A 14,101-nucleotide genomic window follows, 5' to 3' on the forward strand; every position below is an offset into this window, starting at 1 on the left:
CAACCTTTTACTGTCTTACAAGAGGACTTTGACAGACAATCTCCTGATTGCTAATATAATTAACTGCACTAGTATGCTAACATAATGCTGACAGGCAATGTACTTAAACCTTAAGGCCCTATTCCACAGGCCGACGGAGAGGAGCAAAAGAGCGCTGTCAGCGCTTGTTTGCTTCCCAATCCCCGCTTGCTGCCGCAGCTATTCCATGTGGCAGAAGCGAGCGGGTGAGTGCGGGGGGGGGGGGGGGGGGGGGAGGGGAGGGTGTTTGGGGGCTGCCCGGGTGATCACTAGATCGTCCAGGCAGCCCAATGTGATATTACCCTGCGTCATTTTGCCTGCAATAGATCAACTTTGCTCCGTACACAGATTTATCTGACAGATTTTTTAAGCCAAAGCCAGGAATGGATTTGAGAAGAGGAGGAATCTCACTCTTTCCTTTATGACCTTTTCCCTGTGCATAGTCTGTTCCTGGCTTTGGCTTTAAATATCTGTCAGATAAATTGGTCTGTGTAAACGCACCATTACACACACTTCACCTTACACAATCTGCTGCCCAATACTTTTGCCAGGATCTTAATATCCATGTTGATCACCGCTATAGGAATATAGGCTTCTGATTTACTTTGTCTTTCTGGGGGATCAAAATGATGATTGTTTTATGACTTGATGTATATATCTGAATCTGGAGTTGTTTCATCAGAATGTTGGTATATGTCAACTTCTACAGAATGGTCTAACCACTCCTTTTGGTCCTGTCCTAATCTCAGGAGCTCTATTCAATCAAGAGATTCCTTGAAACTCTGTGCCGTTTGTCTACCCCTTGCACAGGTTCTTAAAACCCTTGAACACCATAGAATGTCCATCTATTTTATTTATTTTGTGGTGTTAAGTAGAATTGGCCCAGTTGCCCCTAGCAACCAATCAGATTCCACCTTTCATTTTCCAAAGAATCTGTGAGGAATGAGAAGTGGAATCTGACTGGTTGCTAGGGGCAAATGATCCTGTTCTAATTTACACCAATTTGATAAATCTCCCTTTTAGTTTCTATGAATGTGTATTCAACTGCCTCACAAAAAAAGTCTTGGGGGTCCTATTACATGGAACAATTTTTAACGACTAACAATAAACAATCACAAATGAGATTGTCTATCGTTCACCATATTATACAGAACAATGGTTGTTAGTTACGATCGTTACTACGATCGTTACTATGATAGTTTACTCCATCTGATCCCAGCAAAACAATGAACAATGTGCAATTACACTGAACGATTAGTGAAAAAATGCGGAACTTGAGCGAACGAATGTGGAATTACAGCGAACGATTAACAATAATTTTAGGTTCAGATGTAAATAAACAATCGGCGACACACTAACGATTTTTCGATCGTTGCCTGCAATTACACAGAACGATTGTTTAAATTTCGCACGATAATCGTCCCGTGTAATAGAAGGCAACGAATACAGCCTGTTCAGCCAATCGGAGCTGAGTAAGCTGAGCAATCTGACAAGGGAGGCTGGCCTAACAGGGCTTAGATCAGTCTCACTCTTGATGACCTCATTGACACAAGATGGCACCCACAGAACAGCCTGTGGTCACCAGTAATTAGGTAAGAATGAATTTACTTCACTTCCTGGGGGGGGGGGGTGAGGGGGAGGAAAGATAGGGAAGAGGAGCAGATAGGTGATTGAAACATATAAAAAAAAGTTGCATAACTTTGTAATGTGTTTCAATTGCTAGAAAAAAAAAGTTTTTCACCAGAAATGTCATTTTAAGAGGTTAAAGATGTTTTTTTTTTTTTTAACTCCTAACACATTTGTTCTTATGCTGATTTCCTTCTTTCTATAGATTATGTATTCGCACCAGTTACAGAGAAAATTGAGCACCCTGACACTCAGTTTATCACAGATGTCAAACTATGGCCTTTCATTTGTTGCAAAACTACAATTTTTATCATGCCAGGACAGCTAAAACTTTATTTTCTGTCTAGGCATGACGGGAAATGTAATTTTGCAACAGCTGGAAGGCCACAAGTTTGACACTCTTGCACTATAAGGATTATCTAGGTTTGCTAAGACCCAACAACTCTTGCTGCCACCCAGTACCTAGTAATCACCTAGTAATAGCCTTATGGCTATTGCTCAGCTTTATACACAGTGTTTATTGAACACAATGTACACCGTGATTGAGTAGGCAGGAAAAAACTATCCTTGCCTTCTCCCTGGAGAACCGCATTGTCACTGGAAACACTGCAAGGATGTTCTTGAACTTTCAGCACAGTCATTTGGAATTGGCTGGATATTTAAATTCTACAGGCGGTGTACAAGTGATTAATTTAAAGAGTACCGTCACTGTTTTATTTATTTTTAAATGATTAACATGCAAGTACTGTTCACAATAGTGATTCTTTTGATATGCATTTTTTTAAATTCAGTGTCTGAATATGTTTGAGTGTCCATTCTCCTTAACGCATACAGCTATACCTTATGAGGCTTTCCACTGCGTCTCCATAGCTCCCATCTCCTGTTTGAGACCCAGTGTAATGTAAGTCTATGGTGCTGAGACAGGAGCTTTGAAGACACAGTGGGCGGCTCTTCTCATAAGGTATAGCTGTATACAGTGGGGAGAACAGGTGTTTGAAAACTTTTTCCAATGTTAAACTAAAAATGGATACATAGTAGAAAAATGGCACTCATACAGAGGGGGTGATAATATCACAGATAATCTTAAATTAGTCCATGAAGAACAAAGTATTTTCTTTCCATATTCTAGACACTATTTTCTTTTACAGTTAATTCACCTTGAAATCAAGCCTGCAATTCGAAATCAAATTATCAGAGAACTACAAGTCCTTCATGAGTGTAACTCTCCGTATATTGTTGGGTTCTATGGTGCTTTTTACAGTGATGGAGAGATCAGTATCTGCATGGAGCACATGGTAAGATAGAAGCTGCACATAAAATCTTAGAAGAACAAGTTATCTTTGTGCATCCGTTTTTAAAACTTGTGTTTTTTTGTTTTTTTTCGTTTCCACTAATGTACCGTTCCTATCTTCATACTACTATGTCATTCTTATACAGGGCTGCATAGTATAAAAAAATCTGCTTTATAGGTGAAAAATCTGCTTTGTTTTTACATTAAAGGACAACTCCCACGGGACCCCCCCCCCCCCCCCCCAAAAAAAAAAAAAAACACACACACAGACACCATACTCACCATCCCTCCGGTGACGATCGCCACTCCATTCGCCCGCCGTCCGCCTCACAGTCACCTGCTTCCGCCGTCCAGGGTTGTCTCTTACTTCCGTGTCCATGGGAGAGAAAAGCCTGCCATTGCGCTTGCGCATCAGCAGCCTTTTCATTGGCTGGAGCGCATCACATGGCTTCCAGCAAATTCAGCCAATCAGAGCTGGAAGCCATGTGATGCGCTCCAGATAATGAAAAGGCTGCTGGTGTGCATGTGCAAGTGGGGGAAGGGGGCCAGACCGAGTATTTAACCACATTACAAAGTTATATAAATTTGTAATGTGTGTTAAATAAGCCAAACAATTTTTTCATGGCAGTTGTCCTTTAAAGTGTCACTGTCGTTAATTTTTATTTTTTTTATCAGAAATCAATAGTACGGACAATTTTAAGAAACTTTGTAATTGGGTTTATTAGCTGAAAAAATGCATTTTTATCATGAAAAATCAGCTTGAAGCTCTCCTCCCTGTCTTCATGGTTATCTATGGAGAGGGAAGGGGTGGAGGGAGATGAGGCACCAAAACAGGACAACAAAGAGTTAATGTACAGCTACCTCAGGGCTATCTCATCTGAATTGGGCACTGACCTCTCTGACCTCTAAATACTGGCCTTTAAACAGTTCCTTTTGTTTCTGCTTTCTCCCCCCCCCCCCCCCCTCCCCTATCCATAGATTAGAAAGGGCACGACTGATGTAAAAAAAAGACATGATTTCCTGATAATGAGCAGTCTTTTTGAATGCAGATAATGGCATATTTGCCTAATAAACCCATTTACAAAGTTTCTTAAAATCGTCTGTACTATTGATTTCTGCAAAAAAAAACTACAGTGACACTTTAACATAACTTTTTTGTTTTTGCAATTTTATGAACAGTAATACTGAGAGAAACACCAACTTTAAATAGGTGTTCCCCAAAGCGGTGGCAGAGAGAGTGGCAAGAGCGAGCGGCTGTTTGAACTTACCGTCCTTGCTTTTCCCCTCTGCAGGAAACAGCTACAGCCTGCCCCAGCTGCCAGCACCTATCTCCAGGCAGCTGGTGCTGAAGCACAGGTGTAAGTGGGTGCTGGCAGGCTGGAGAAGCTGTTTCCCGCAGTGGGGAAAAGCAGGGGCGGCGCAGCAACTTCAAACATCCTCCCGATCCTGCTACTCTCTCTGCCTGAGGGAACACACTGTAAAGGAGTGGGGATTCTAAATGGGTGTTCCCTTCACCCATAAAGTGTGAAAAACAGTTTAAAACATTAACATTGTTCTCTATGGGAACACACAGCTTGGTTCTCGAACTGCTTGGTTCTGGAACAACCTTCGCTTAAGTTCAAGAACAGATGTATTACTATATTGTATGAAAGGTTTAAAAAGGCTGTATGCTTTAAAGAAGCAGTTCACTTTTTTTTTTTCTTTGGCCCCCCCCCCCCCGGTAGCCTGTGGCATGTATACTTACAGAAGATGATCGGTGTCCCGGGCGTAGCTCCGGTCCCGTCCCGCAGTGCCGTTCAAATCCGGCACGTGCTCACTTCCGCCGGCTGCTGTCAGTCCTCTTCTCTGTCCTGTCATTATACGCCAGAAGTTACTTGCTTCCATGCATTCTCTATGGAAGCGCGTGACTTCCGGCGTTCAAACTACAAGGCAGAGAAGAGGAGAGTCCCGCTGGAGTTGTCCTTTAAAAATTATGTACTATTTTGGAGAGTGTTCACACTTGATTAATCTGTTTTCACAATTGTCAGAAATTATAAAATTAATTAATAAACTGAATTATGTGGATTGTACTTCAAATTTTCACTTCTTGTTAGAAAACTACATTCTTTTTGGACAGTGTTAACACTAGTACTAAAGTAGTTTCTTTTGACTCCTGGTAACCATCAGTAGTGTGATCCATGTCTGCTTTTCCATATTTTTCTTTCTTTCTTTTTTTTTTTGTGGCCATGGACCCTACGTGTCTAAAATGCGTTTTGTGTTTTATTGTATGATCTGTAACAAGACATATATTATGGATATACAATAAATTTGGAGTTGCCGTATGTATGGAGCCCATGGAAAGTGCTGTACTTTGGAATGGAGCCACCAGAGAGAGCCTAGTAAAACACTCGTCTCTTTCTGACGACTCCATAGGACTGTACTCATAACAAGGAACATGGGGGCCAATACAAAGATCCCAGGGCAAGATAGGGTGCTATGGAGGTCGGACTCCCCACATTCTTTTACTTGTCCCCTATCCTGTGAAGTTAGTTTTGGGTGGACAACCTCTTAAACCATGGCTACTGCATTTAGGATGGACTGGAAAGGGGAGTGTTTATAGCAGGGCTGTGGAGTCTGAAAGCTGCAGCTCCGACTCCAGCTCCTTCATAAATTGACAGTCAGACAACAGGAGAGTTATTTATCACACTGGTGTAAAGTAGAACTGGCTCAGCAGCTTCTTCTTAATGTCCTACATGATGCTGGGGTGACTTCTGAGGGAATAAGGATAGATATAAAGTACATTCTCCTGTGTGTGCAGTGGATGCAGCTAATCTTCAGCCACCATGTCCTGAACAACTCAACTAGACTAGATGGAGCAGGTGGTCTTTTCTAACAAACTGTTCACCATGCACAGATGAAAACTGCCAACAATGCCAGATACCTGTGATATAGAGGGGTCAGCTACACTGAGAACAGAGGTTACTGCTACAGTACTTATGTCTTCTCCTCCTCCACTATATTACACAGGATATCTTCTGGTTCATTTAGTTTTTATTCACTTTTCTTAAACAGATTTTTATAAAAATTTGAATATAGCGCTATAGTGCCACACCAACACATAGTGTAAAATAGCACACATACAGATCCAAACATTACAGATCCAAACACCAAGCCCAGGATATCTCCATATTACACTGCTGCTCATATGCAGTCATCCAGCATCCAGGAAGAGAACAGTACAGATCCCCCCCCCCCCCACACACACACACACAATGGACTCTTCCAGCTCAGAAACAAACTGCCAAATAGTGACCGACAACATCTCCCCGACCACCCTTATCTAATAGGACAGGTGCTTTATCCAGGACAGGGAGCTGTAGCCAATACTCATTTTGTAGCTCTACAATTTTCGATTTCCTGTCAGTCATGAATTGCACAAAAGCACTCTGAAATTATTATAATGGACAGCATACATTTTATTATTCTTTAAAATAAATAAAACATAACACACTATATAAATTAGGTATTGCTGATGTTTGAAATTTCTTGAGTTGAAGATATACTATGCCACTTCTTTATTGATAAGTAGAAGCATAAACGGTTGGAACCCTTGTTGTTAGGAACAACCAGTTTTTGTTTGTTCTAGTCTTCATAACTGAAGCTTTTTCTTCTTTATTTTGCTATAATAAACTGTGTGCTGACAGGATGGAGGATCTCTCGACCAAGTTCTTAAAGAAGCCCATCGTATACCAGAAGAAATTCTGGGAAAGGTCAGCATTGCAGTTCTTCGGGGGCTGGCTTACCTGAGAGAAAAACACCAGATCATGCATAGAGGTAATTTAGTGCTTAACCCCTTAAAGACTGGGCCAACAGTCTGTACGTCACCTATTGAGCAAGACCTATTTTTCAAATTGTGTTTATAACTTTGTGATGCTTCAATTTATACATGTGATTCTAAGATTGATTGTTTTTGCATGAAACATTAAACTTTGCTAGTTGTGAATTTTTTGTGGAAAAACTGCTGATCTATCAGTACAGTGGAGACCCCTAACAAGGATTTTTTTTTTTATGGGTCTAGTGAGCGTTTTAACACGACACTTGCTGGTGTTAGCCAGAAATGCGTTTCATAGTTACATAAATAATAAGGTTAAAAAAAAGGAAGTTCAACCTATAATATGGTGCAACTGCAATTTTTCCACAGATATGCAATTTTAGTGCATCATGTGCTGCACCCCGCTTGTACCAGAGATGCACACCCTTTAAATTTAGGCCTCAATTGAAAACATATTGGGGACCTGTTTGTGGAAATGCAGTTCTTGGTGTTGTATGTTTGGGCACTTAAAGAGGATGTACCACCAGGTACGTCCTCTTTAACCTGACACAGGGATAGAACGGGGCCGTGACGGGGAAGCTGGTGCCGCGGTCCATTTTTTGAACCGCGGCCCTGTTCCCCCGCACGGCGCCGTTCTTGTCACAGTTACCGGCCGGTGCTCATTTTTTAGTATTTTATTATATTCTGACAACCATTTCACTTTTTTTCATAGGAGTTTTTTTTTTTTTTTTAATTGGTATACTTTTGGGGTACATCCCATTTACTGTGCAAGAGAAATAACTATAGGTTTATAGTATGGGTAGTAACGAAAGTAGCGAGACCTAATATGTGTATAGGTGTTTGTTTGTTTTATTTTACTGCAATAATTATTATTTTAAAAAAAAATTCCCCTAGAGAACTTGAAGCTTTGATTAGATTGCTAGTACAGCCTGGAACTCACAGGCCACAACGTCCATTGGGACCCAGCAATCGCTTTGTGGGGTCGCCACTGGGCTACAGGGGAAGCCCCCCCTTTCCCTGTCAACCATGCAGACACCACAGTCACTACTGAACATGGGCTGTACAGGCTTGGTCTGCCAGCACTGAAGTGTCACCACATGCAGCAGAGCTTCTGCTGCGATCGCATGTGTACACTGGGCCATCCACACGCGATCTCATGACTGATAAATCCTTGATGCAGGATTTTGCACTTGCTCATGACTGATATATCCATTTGTTATCAGGTGAAAATTAATCTAACAGATTCAATTCATATTCCAAACTGCTGACACTACTAGATGGCTATTAAAGGACAACTCCGGCTGGACCTGGGAAAAAAATAGGCATACACTTTTCATACTGACCATCCCTCAGGTGACGATCTGCACTTGAATCTCCCACCAGCTGCGACTCTGTCAACTCCGGCCAGGGTCTTCGCAACTGCCTCACTTCCGGATTCAAGAGAAGTTAAAGGGGTAGTGCAGCGGTAAACAATTATTCACAAAATAACACACATTACAAAGTTATACAACTTTGTAATGTATGTTATGTCTGTGAATCGCCCCCTTCCGTGTCCCACCACCCCCGCACGTGTACCCGGAACTGTGGTGCATTATATATACCTGATCCGTGTCGCGCCCGTCCGCCATCTTGTGCCAAGACGTCATCTTCGGACGGACGGCCGAACCGCACCGACCGCCCCTAGTGCCGGCCACCTTCTGCAGCGTCATCAGATGCTCAGCCGCGATTGGCTGAGCATAACTGTGCTCATACAATCGCGGCTGATGACGCGGCCGCGTCATCAGCTGCTCAGCCTCGATTGGCTGAACGTAACTGTGCTCAGCCAATCGCGGCAGAGGGGTGCCGGCATCAGGGACTGAGGCATTGATTCGGCCGGCCTCCCGAAGATGACGTCTTGGCACAAGATGGCTGACGGGCATGACACGGATCGTATTTATAATGCACCACACTTTCGGGTACACGTGCGGGGGTGGTGGGACACGGGAAGGGGGCGATTCACAGACATAACATACATTACAAAGTTGTATAACTTTGTAATGTGTGTTATTAATTGTAATGTGTGTAATAATTGTTTACCGCCGCACTACCCTTTTAATGGGAGAGAAAAGGCTTTTATTGGCTGGAGCGCATCACATGGCTTCCAGCAAGCTCAGCCAATCGCAAGTGCACCAGCAGCTTTTTCATGTCCCATTCAGCCAGTCAGCTTTTTGTCACACACTAGAAAGTTATATAACTTTTGTAATGTGTGTTAAATAAGCTAAAAAAAGGAAATCGCTGGAGTTGTCCTTTAAGGAGACACATAGTAGATTGTGTATATATCCTTCTGTGCTTCCCCTGGCTTTTATTCTAAATTGAAAATGTCAGAGGCTTTCCCAAGCTCCTGATCTGCTCAAATACCTCCTAACTATCTCTCCCACACCTAAATCTGCTTGATTGACAGTCTATTGCAAGCTCAGCTCCAAGCTGTTAAGACAGAGAGATTTATCTCACAGATTTTTAAATCCAAAGCCAGGAACAGGGTAAATGTCATAAAAGACTGAGATTTCTCCTCTTATTAAATCCATTCCTGGCTTTGACTTAAAATCTGTTAGATAAATCTCACTGTGTAAACACACCATAAGGCTGTGATGGAGAACCTATGACACGCGTACAGTAAAGTATGCAGCCGGATGCCAGCTCCAGAACAGCCCTCGCAGCGCTGAAATTACAGTAATAGTGACAGTAGACTACTGGTTGGTACTCGGTGACTTAATTTTTGAAATTACTTTCCACGATATTTTTTTTGGTTTATTAAATACAACTATATATTACAATTACATATTTTTGTTATTTAAACTATAAATATCGCAAAATTATGGTGTTTTTTTCTTGAAGTGACACACTATCTGAGTTGCGCTGAATTTTTTGCTGAATGTTGACACACCAAGCTGAAAAGTTTGTGCGTCACTGTCATAAGGTATGGGGAGAGGTGTTATAGCCATTGTCATTCCGCTGCGAGTATGTAAGACCAGGATGCTACTTTACCTGCTCCACGATCTGACTGCATCTGAGGCTCCCGGAGGTCCCGCGCAGACAAGTCAGTGCATGGCCCCACTGCAGTCACCGATTGGCTGCGCAGGACCTCCCAGGTGCCTCAGTTGCGGCCGGATCGTGGAGCAGGTAATGTATCTTCCCAGTGGCGGGGGTTAATGGGGCTGGGACTTATAACAATCCCGCTGTGAGTATGTCTTGTCTTTTAAAATGAATGACAAGGGATCTGCAGCGGATTTCGCTGCAAATTCTCAGCCTAAAATCCGCTGTGCATTCATTATGTGTGAAGCTACCCTTAGGCTAGATTTCACATGTAACATATCCGCAGTGGATTTCACACTGTCATTTCCTCTCCTTTCATGTCAATTTGATTACATATTCGCAGCAGGATTGTCATCCCGCTGCAAGTATGTAAGTGCCGGCCCCATTAACAACCCTGCCCCCCCCCCCTCCCCTCCACACTTCCGGGAAGATACTTTACCTGCTCCACTATCCGGCCGCATCTTAGGCTCCCGGAGGTCCTGTGGCGTTGCCGTACACTGATTGGCTGCGCGGGGCCTATGGGGCCCGGGAGCCTCAGATGCGGCCGGATCATGGAGCAGGTAAAGTCTCTTTCCGGTGGCAGGGGGTTAATGGGGCCTGCACTTAAATACTTGTAGGGTACTTGCAACGTGAAATCCGCTGTGGTTACGTTGTGTGAATCTACACATTCCCACAGATTTATAAAATTGTGTAAAATAGAAACTACCTATAGCAACTAATCACAAAGCTTTAAACTTACAAGAGCTTAAAGGACAACTCCCACAAAAATTTTTTTTAGCTTATTTAACACACATTACAAAGTTATATAACTTTGTAATGTGGTTAAATACCCGGTCTGGCCCCCTTCCCCCACTTTCGGACCCCCGACCCCCCCCGCCCGGAAGTTAAAGAATATATACATTACCTATTACGATCGTCACGGTCTTCTTCTCCCGGGCGGCATCTGGTGACGACGACGTCAGAGCCGGGGGGCGGTCCGGGTCTTCTTCCTCCTCGGCGTCTTCATAGAGAGTGAATGGGACGGAAAAGGCTGCTGGTGCACATGCGCACCAGCAGCCATTTCATTGGCTGGAGCGCATCACATGGCTTCCAGCTTGCTCAGCCCTGATTGGCTGAGGTTGCTGGAAGCCATGTGATGCGCTCCAGCCAATGAAAAGGCTGCCGGTGCGCAAGCGCACTGGCAGCCTTTTTCATCCCCAGGACCCGGAAGACAGAGACATCGCTGGACGGCGGACGGCAGTGACGGTGAGGCGGACGGCGGGCGAATGGAGTGGCGATCGTCACCGGAAGGGATGGTGAGTATGGTGTCTGTGTGTGTCTGTGTTTTTTTTTTTTTTTGGGGGGGGTCCCGCGGGAGTTGTCCTTTAAAGCTGAGCTGTGATTGGCTTCTATGATCAGTTTCTTTTTTACACAAAGATATGGTGATGAGGGTTAGCTACACCTTACTGATGTATACGGGGGACCACCCACTTCGAGTGCACTACTGTCTCAGCGCTAAGAGAGTAATAAAATAGAAATAAGTAGTAGGCTCTCTAGAAGAGGGAGAAATGGTCTATATAAACTGGTATAGAATGTATGTTTGAATTGTGGCAATATAGGCCATGCAAATGAAAAGGATCTAAATAATCATTAGATGTTTAATCTGATATAAAAAAAATGTATGGGCGGTTAATCCGTGTCTAGAGATACACTTCTATATAGAACATAAACAATACAATACCACAATAATCCAATGCAGCTAAAATATACTCAGTATGTCAATCTAACAATATATGATAAAATTTGAAGTATACATACGTTAAATATAGATGAAAATATAGGTTAAAAAATAAAGGAGTAAAAAATAAAAAGTAAAAAATGAAAAATAAGAAGTAAAAAATGTGCAATATAAAATATAGAATGTCAATATGAGCCCCGTGGTATTTGACTGCGCCGGGCCCAGCGCAGTCACTCCACTTGAATGAATATACAGATGATCCCGATTATTAGTTCATGTCAGCAGTATAACGTTCATGCAGTCTCCACTATAGAAAGTTAGATGTAGTCTGTCTTGCGAGTCCTATATGTTGTATAGGTTAGTGCAATATAGACGTCTTAGAAAGGCTCCGTAGTGATAAATAGTTGTGGTATGGGCCGTGGTCTTTATAATCTTTTGGATGAAAATATATGCATATAGGGTAGATGGTACTAAGATAGTGGTGGTGGAAAAATCCACCCCTCACCCTTCCGAGGACGGCTCTCACGGATCGATGAAGTAGTCGCAGTGATCCGACCATATATGGACTCTGTCTCTCCGGGGTCTGCACTCCTGTGCTCTAAGTTAGCACGATGTTCTGTCTCACGTGGAGTCTCCGTTATGGCATCTGCTGGTCAGTGAGCGCGCGCTATTTCCAACTGAAGTTTGAAATGGATGCCGTGGAGAGTGCGGCTCCGATTCGGGATCTCTTAAGCAAACTTGTATATAAGTAAATGGCTCTGTTATCCTATGTTCTTTAGGACGCGTTTCAGGAGGGCTACTTGCTCCTTTCTTCAGCAAAAGAATTTTGGATAACTATGCAGAGATGGTGTCAGCTCAAGTTTTATATCTGTTTAGGACCTTTTGTAAGACCCGTTCTGAAACACTCTGGATCGGTCCGGAAGATTTTTCCACATTTTCGGATTATAAGTGATTTATATTAGCTTTACAAATCATTCAGTAATGTCAAATTGTTTGTCAAATACATACATATAAAATTATGTAAATAAATCTCATACGGCATATTGGTCTAGTCTAGATATATTATTTACTAAATATTTATACTGTTCAGGTTATACCATTCAGGTTACATATATACGTTGCAAATGGTCCAAGGCCACAAAGTGGTATACATCATGTGTACATACTGTTATCAAATTTGATTATATTCTTGGCCTTTAATCAGTATGGAGATATATACTTTGTATATATGTGATCTACCAGTGTGATTTCTCCCTAGTGTGGCTTCAATAATAGAGTGTGGCTTCTCTTTCATGTGAATTCACAACAGTAGGATGTGACTTCTCTCCTGTGTGAATTCTAAGTCATATGGGCATATCTGGAACATCGTATATGGGGTGTATAAATTGGTTCGTGTGTAGGTGATCTAGGAAGACAACATAAAGATTGTGTAAACTCCAGTGTACGAGTACTAGAGATTGTGATAAAATTTGAGTTAGCTTCAGTGTACGAGTGCTAAAGGAGACTGGAGACTCCCGATGCCATACTTTAGCACTCGTACACTGAAGCTAACTCAAATTTTACACCACCTATAAATAAACAATGCTGGACAGTATTCTACATATATCAAAAAATACTTTATTTATTACATACAAAGAAAATTTATATTGTTTAAAAACATATATTAAAAAGGGAGCAGAAAGCCATACAATACATACATCAGATGGTATACAGGGCAGAGTAAATAAATAATATAACTACTATATATTAAACCATTGATGGTATATCAATTGACCCACAGAGGTATGAAAGTGCAAAAAAAATTAAATAATGGATAATAATAATCCAAACAAAATAAGTAGGAAACAGTGAAGTAAACCTATATATATATAAAACTGCAAGTGCAGTCTGAAGTGCAACCAAGTGCAATACCACGTATAGTGTCTAATTCATACAAGTGTATGATCCAACCTCTGGGTATATAGTATATACTCCTGCCCAGTACCACCACTCACCCAACGCTGCGTTTCGCTGTACAAGCTTTATCAAGGCTTGATAAAGCTTGTACAGCGAAACGCAGCGTTGGGTGACTGGTGGTACTGGGCAGGAGTATATACTATATACCCAGAGGTTGGATCATACACTTGTATGAATTACACTATACGTGGTATTGCACTTGGTTGCACTTCAGACTGCACTTGCAGTTTTATATATATATAGGTTTACTTCACTGTTTCCTACTTATTTTGTTTGGATTATTATTATCCATTATTTAATTTTTTTTGCACTTTCATACCTCTGTGGGTCAATTGATATACCATCAATGGTTTAATATATAGTAGTTATATTATTTATTTATTTACTCTGCCCTGTATACCATCTGATGTATGTATTGTATGGCTTTCTGCTCCCTTTTTAATATATGTTTTTAAACAATATAAATTTTCTTTGTATGTAATAAATAAAGTATTTTTTGATATATGTAGAATACTGTCCAGCATTGTTTATTTATAGGTGGTGTGCATTATTTAGATGCTTATGGACATAGAACTATTGGTAGTTCAATTTTGTCGGTTAATTAACTCAA

General features: G+C 41.8%; 1 protein-coding gene across 4 annotated transcripts in view; it reads left to right on the top strand.

The window, feature by feature from the left end:
* MAP2K2 (mitogen-activated protein kinase kinase 2) overlaps positions 1–14,101 on the top strand; it is a 98,562-nt gene that overhangs the window by 54,896 nt on the left and 29,565 nt on the right. For all 4 annotated transcript variants that reach the window (XM_069962599.1, XM_069962598.1, XM_069962601.1 and 1 more), the window contains 2 exons: positions 2,793–2,939; positions 6,619–6,748. In XM_069962599.1, the coding sequence (XP_069818700.1) occupies positions 2,793–2,939; positions 6,619–6,748 (277 nt within the window). The remainder of the gene's footprint in view (positions 1–2,792; positions 2,940–6,618; positions 6,749–14,101) is intronic.

Source organism: Dendropsophus ebraccatus, chromosome 3, assembly GCF_027789765.1.
Source record: "Dendropsophus ebraccatus isolate aDenEbr1 chromosome 3, aDenEbr1.pat, whole genome shotgun sequence".
Classification (NCBI taxonomy): domain Eukaryota; kingdom Metazoa; phylum Chordata; class Amphibia; order Anura; family Hylidae; genus Dendropsophus; species Dendropsophus ebraccatus.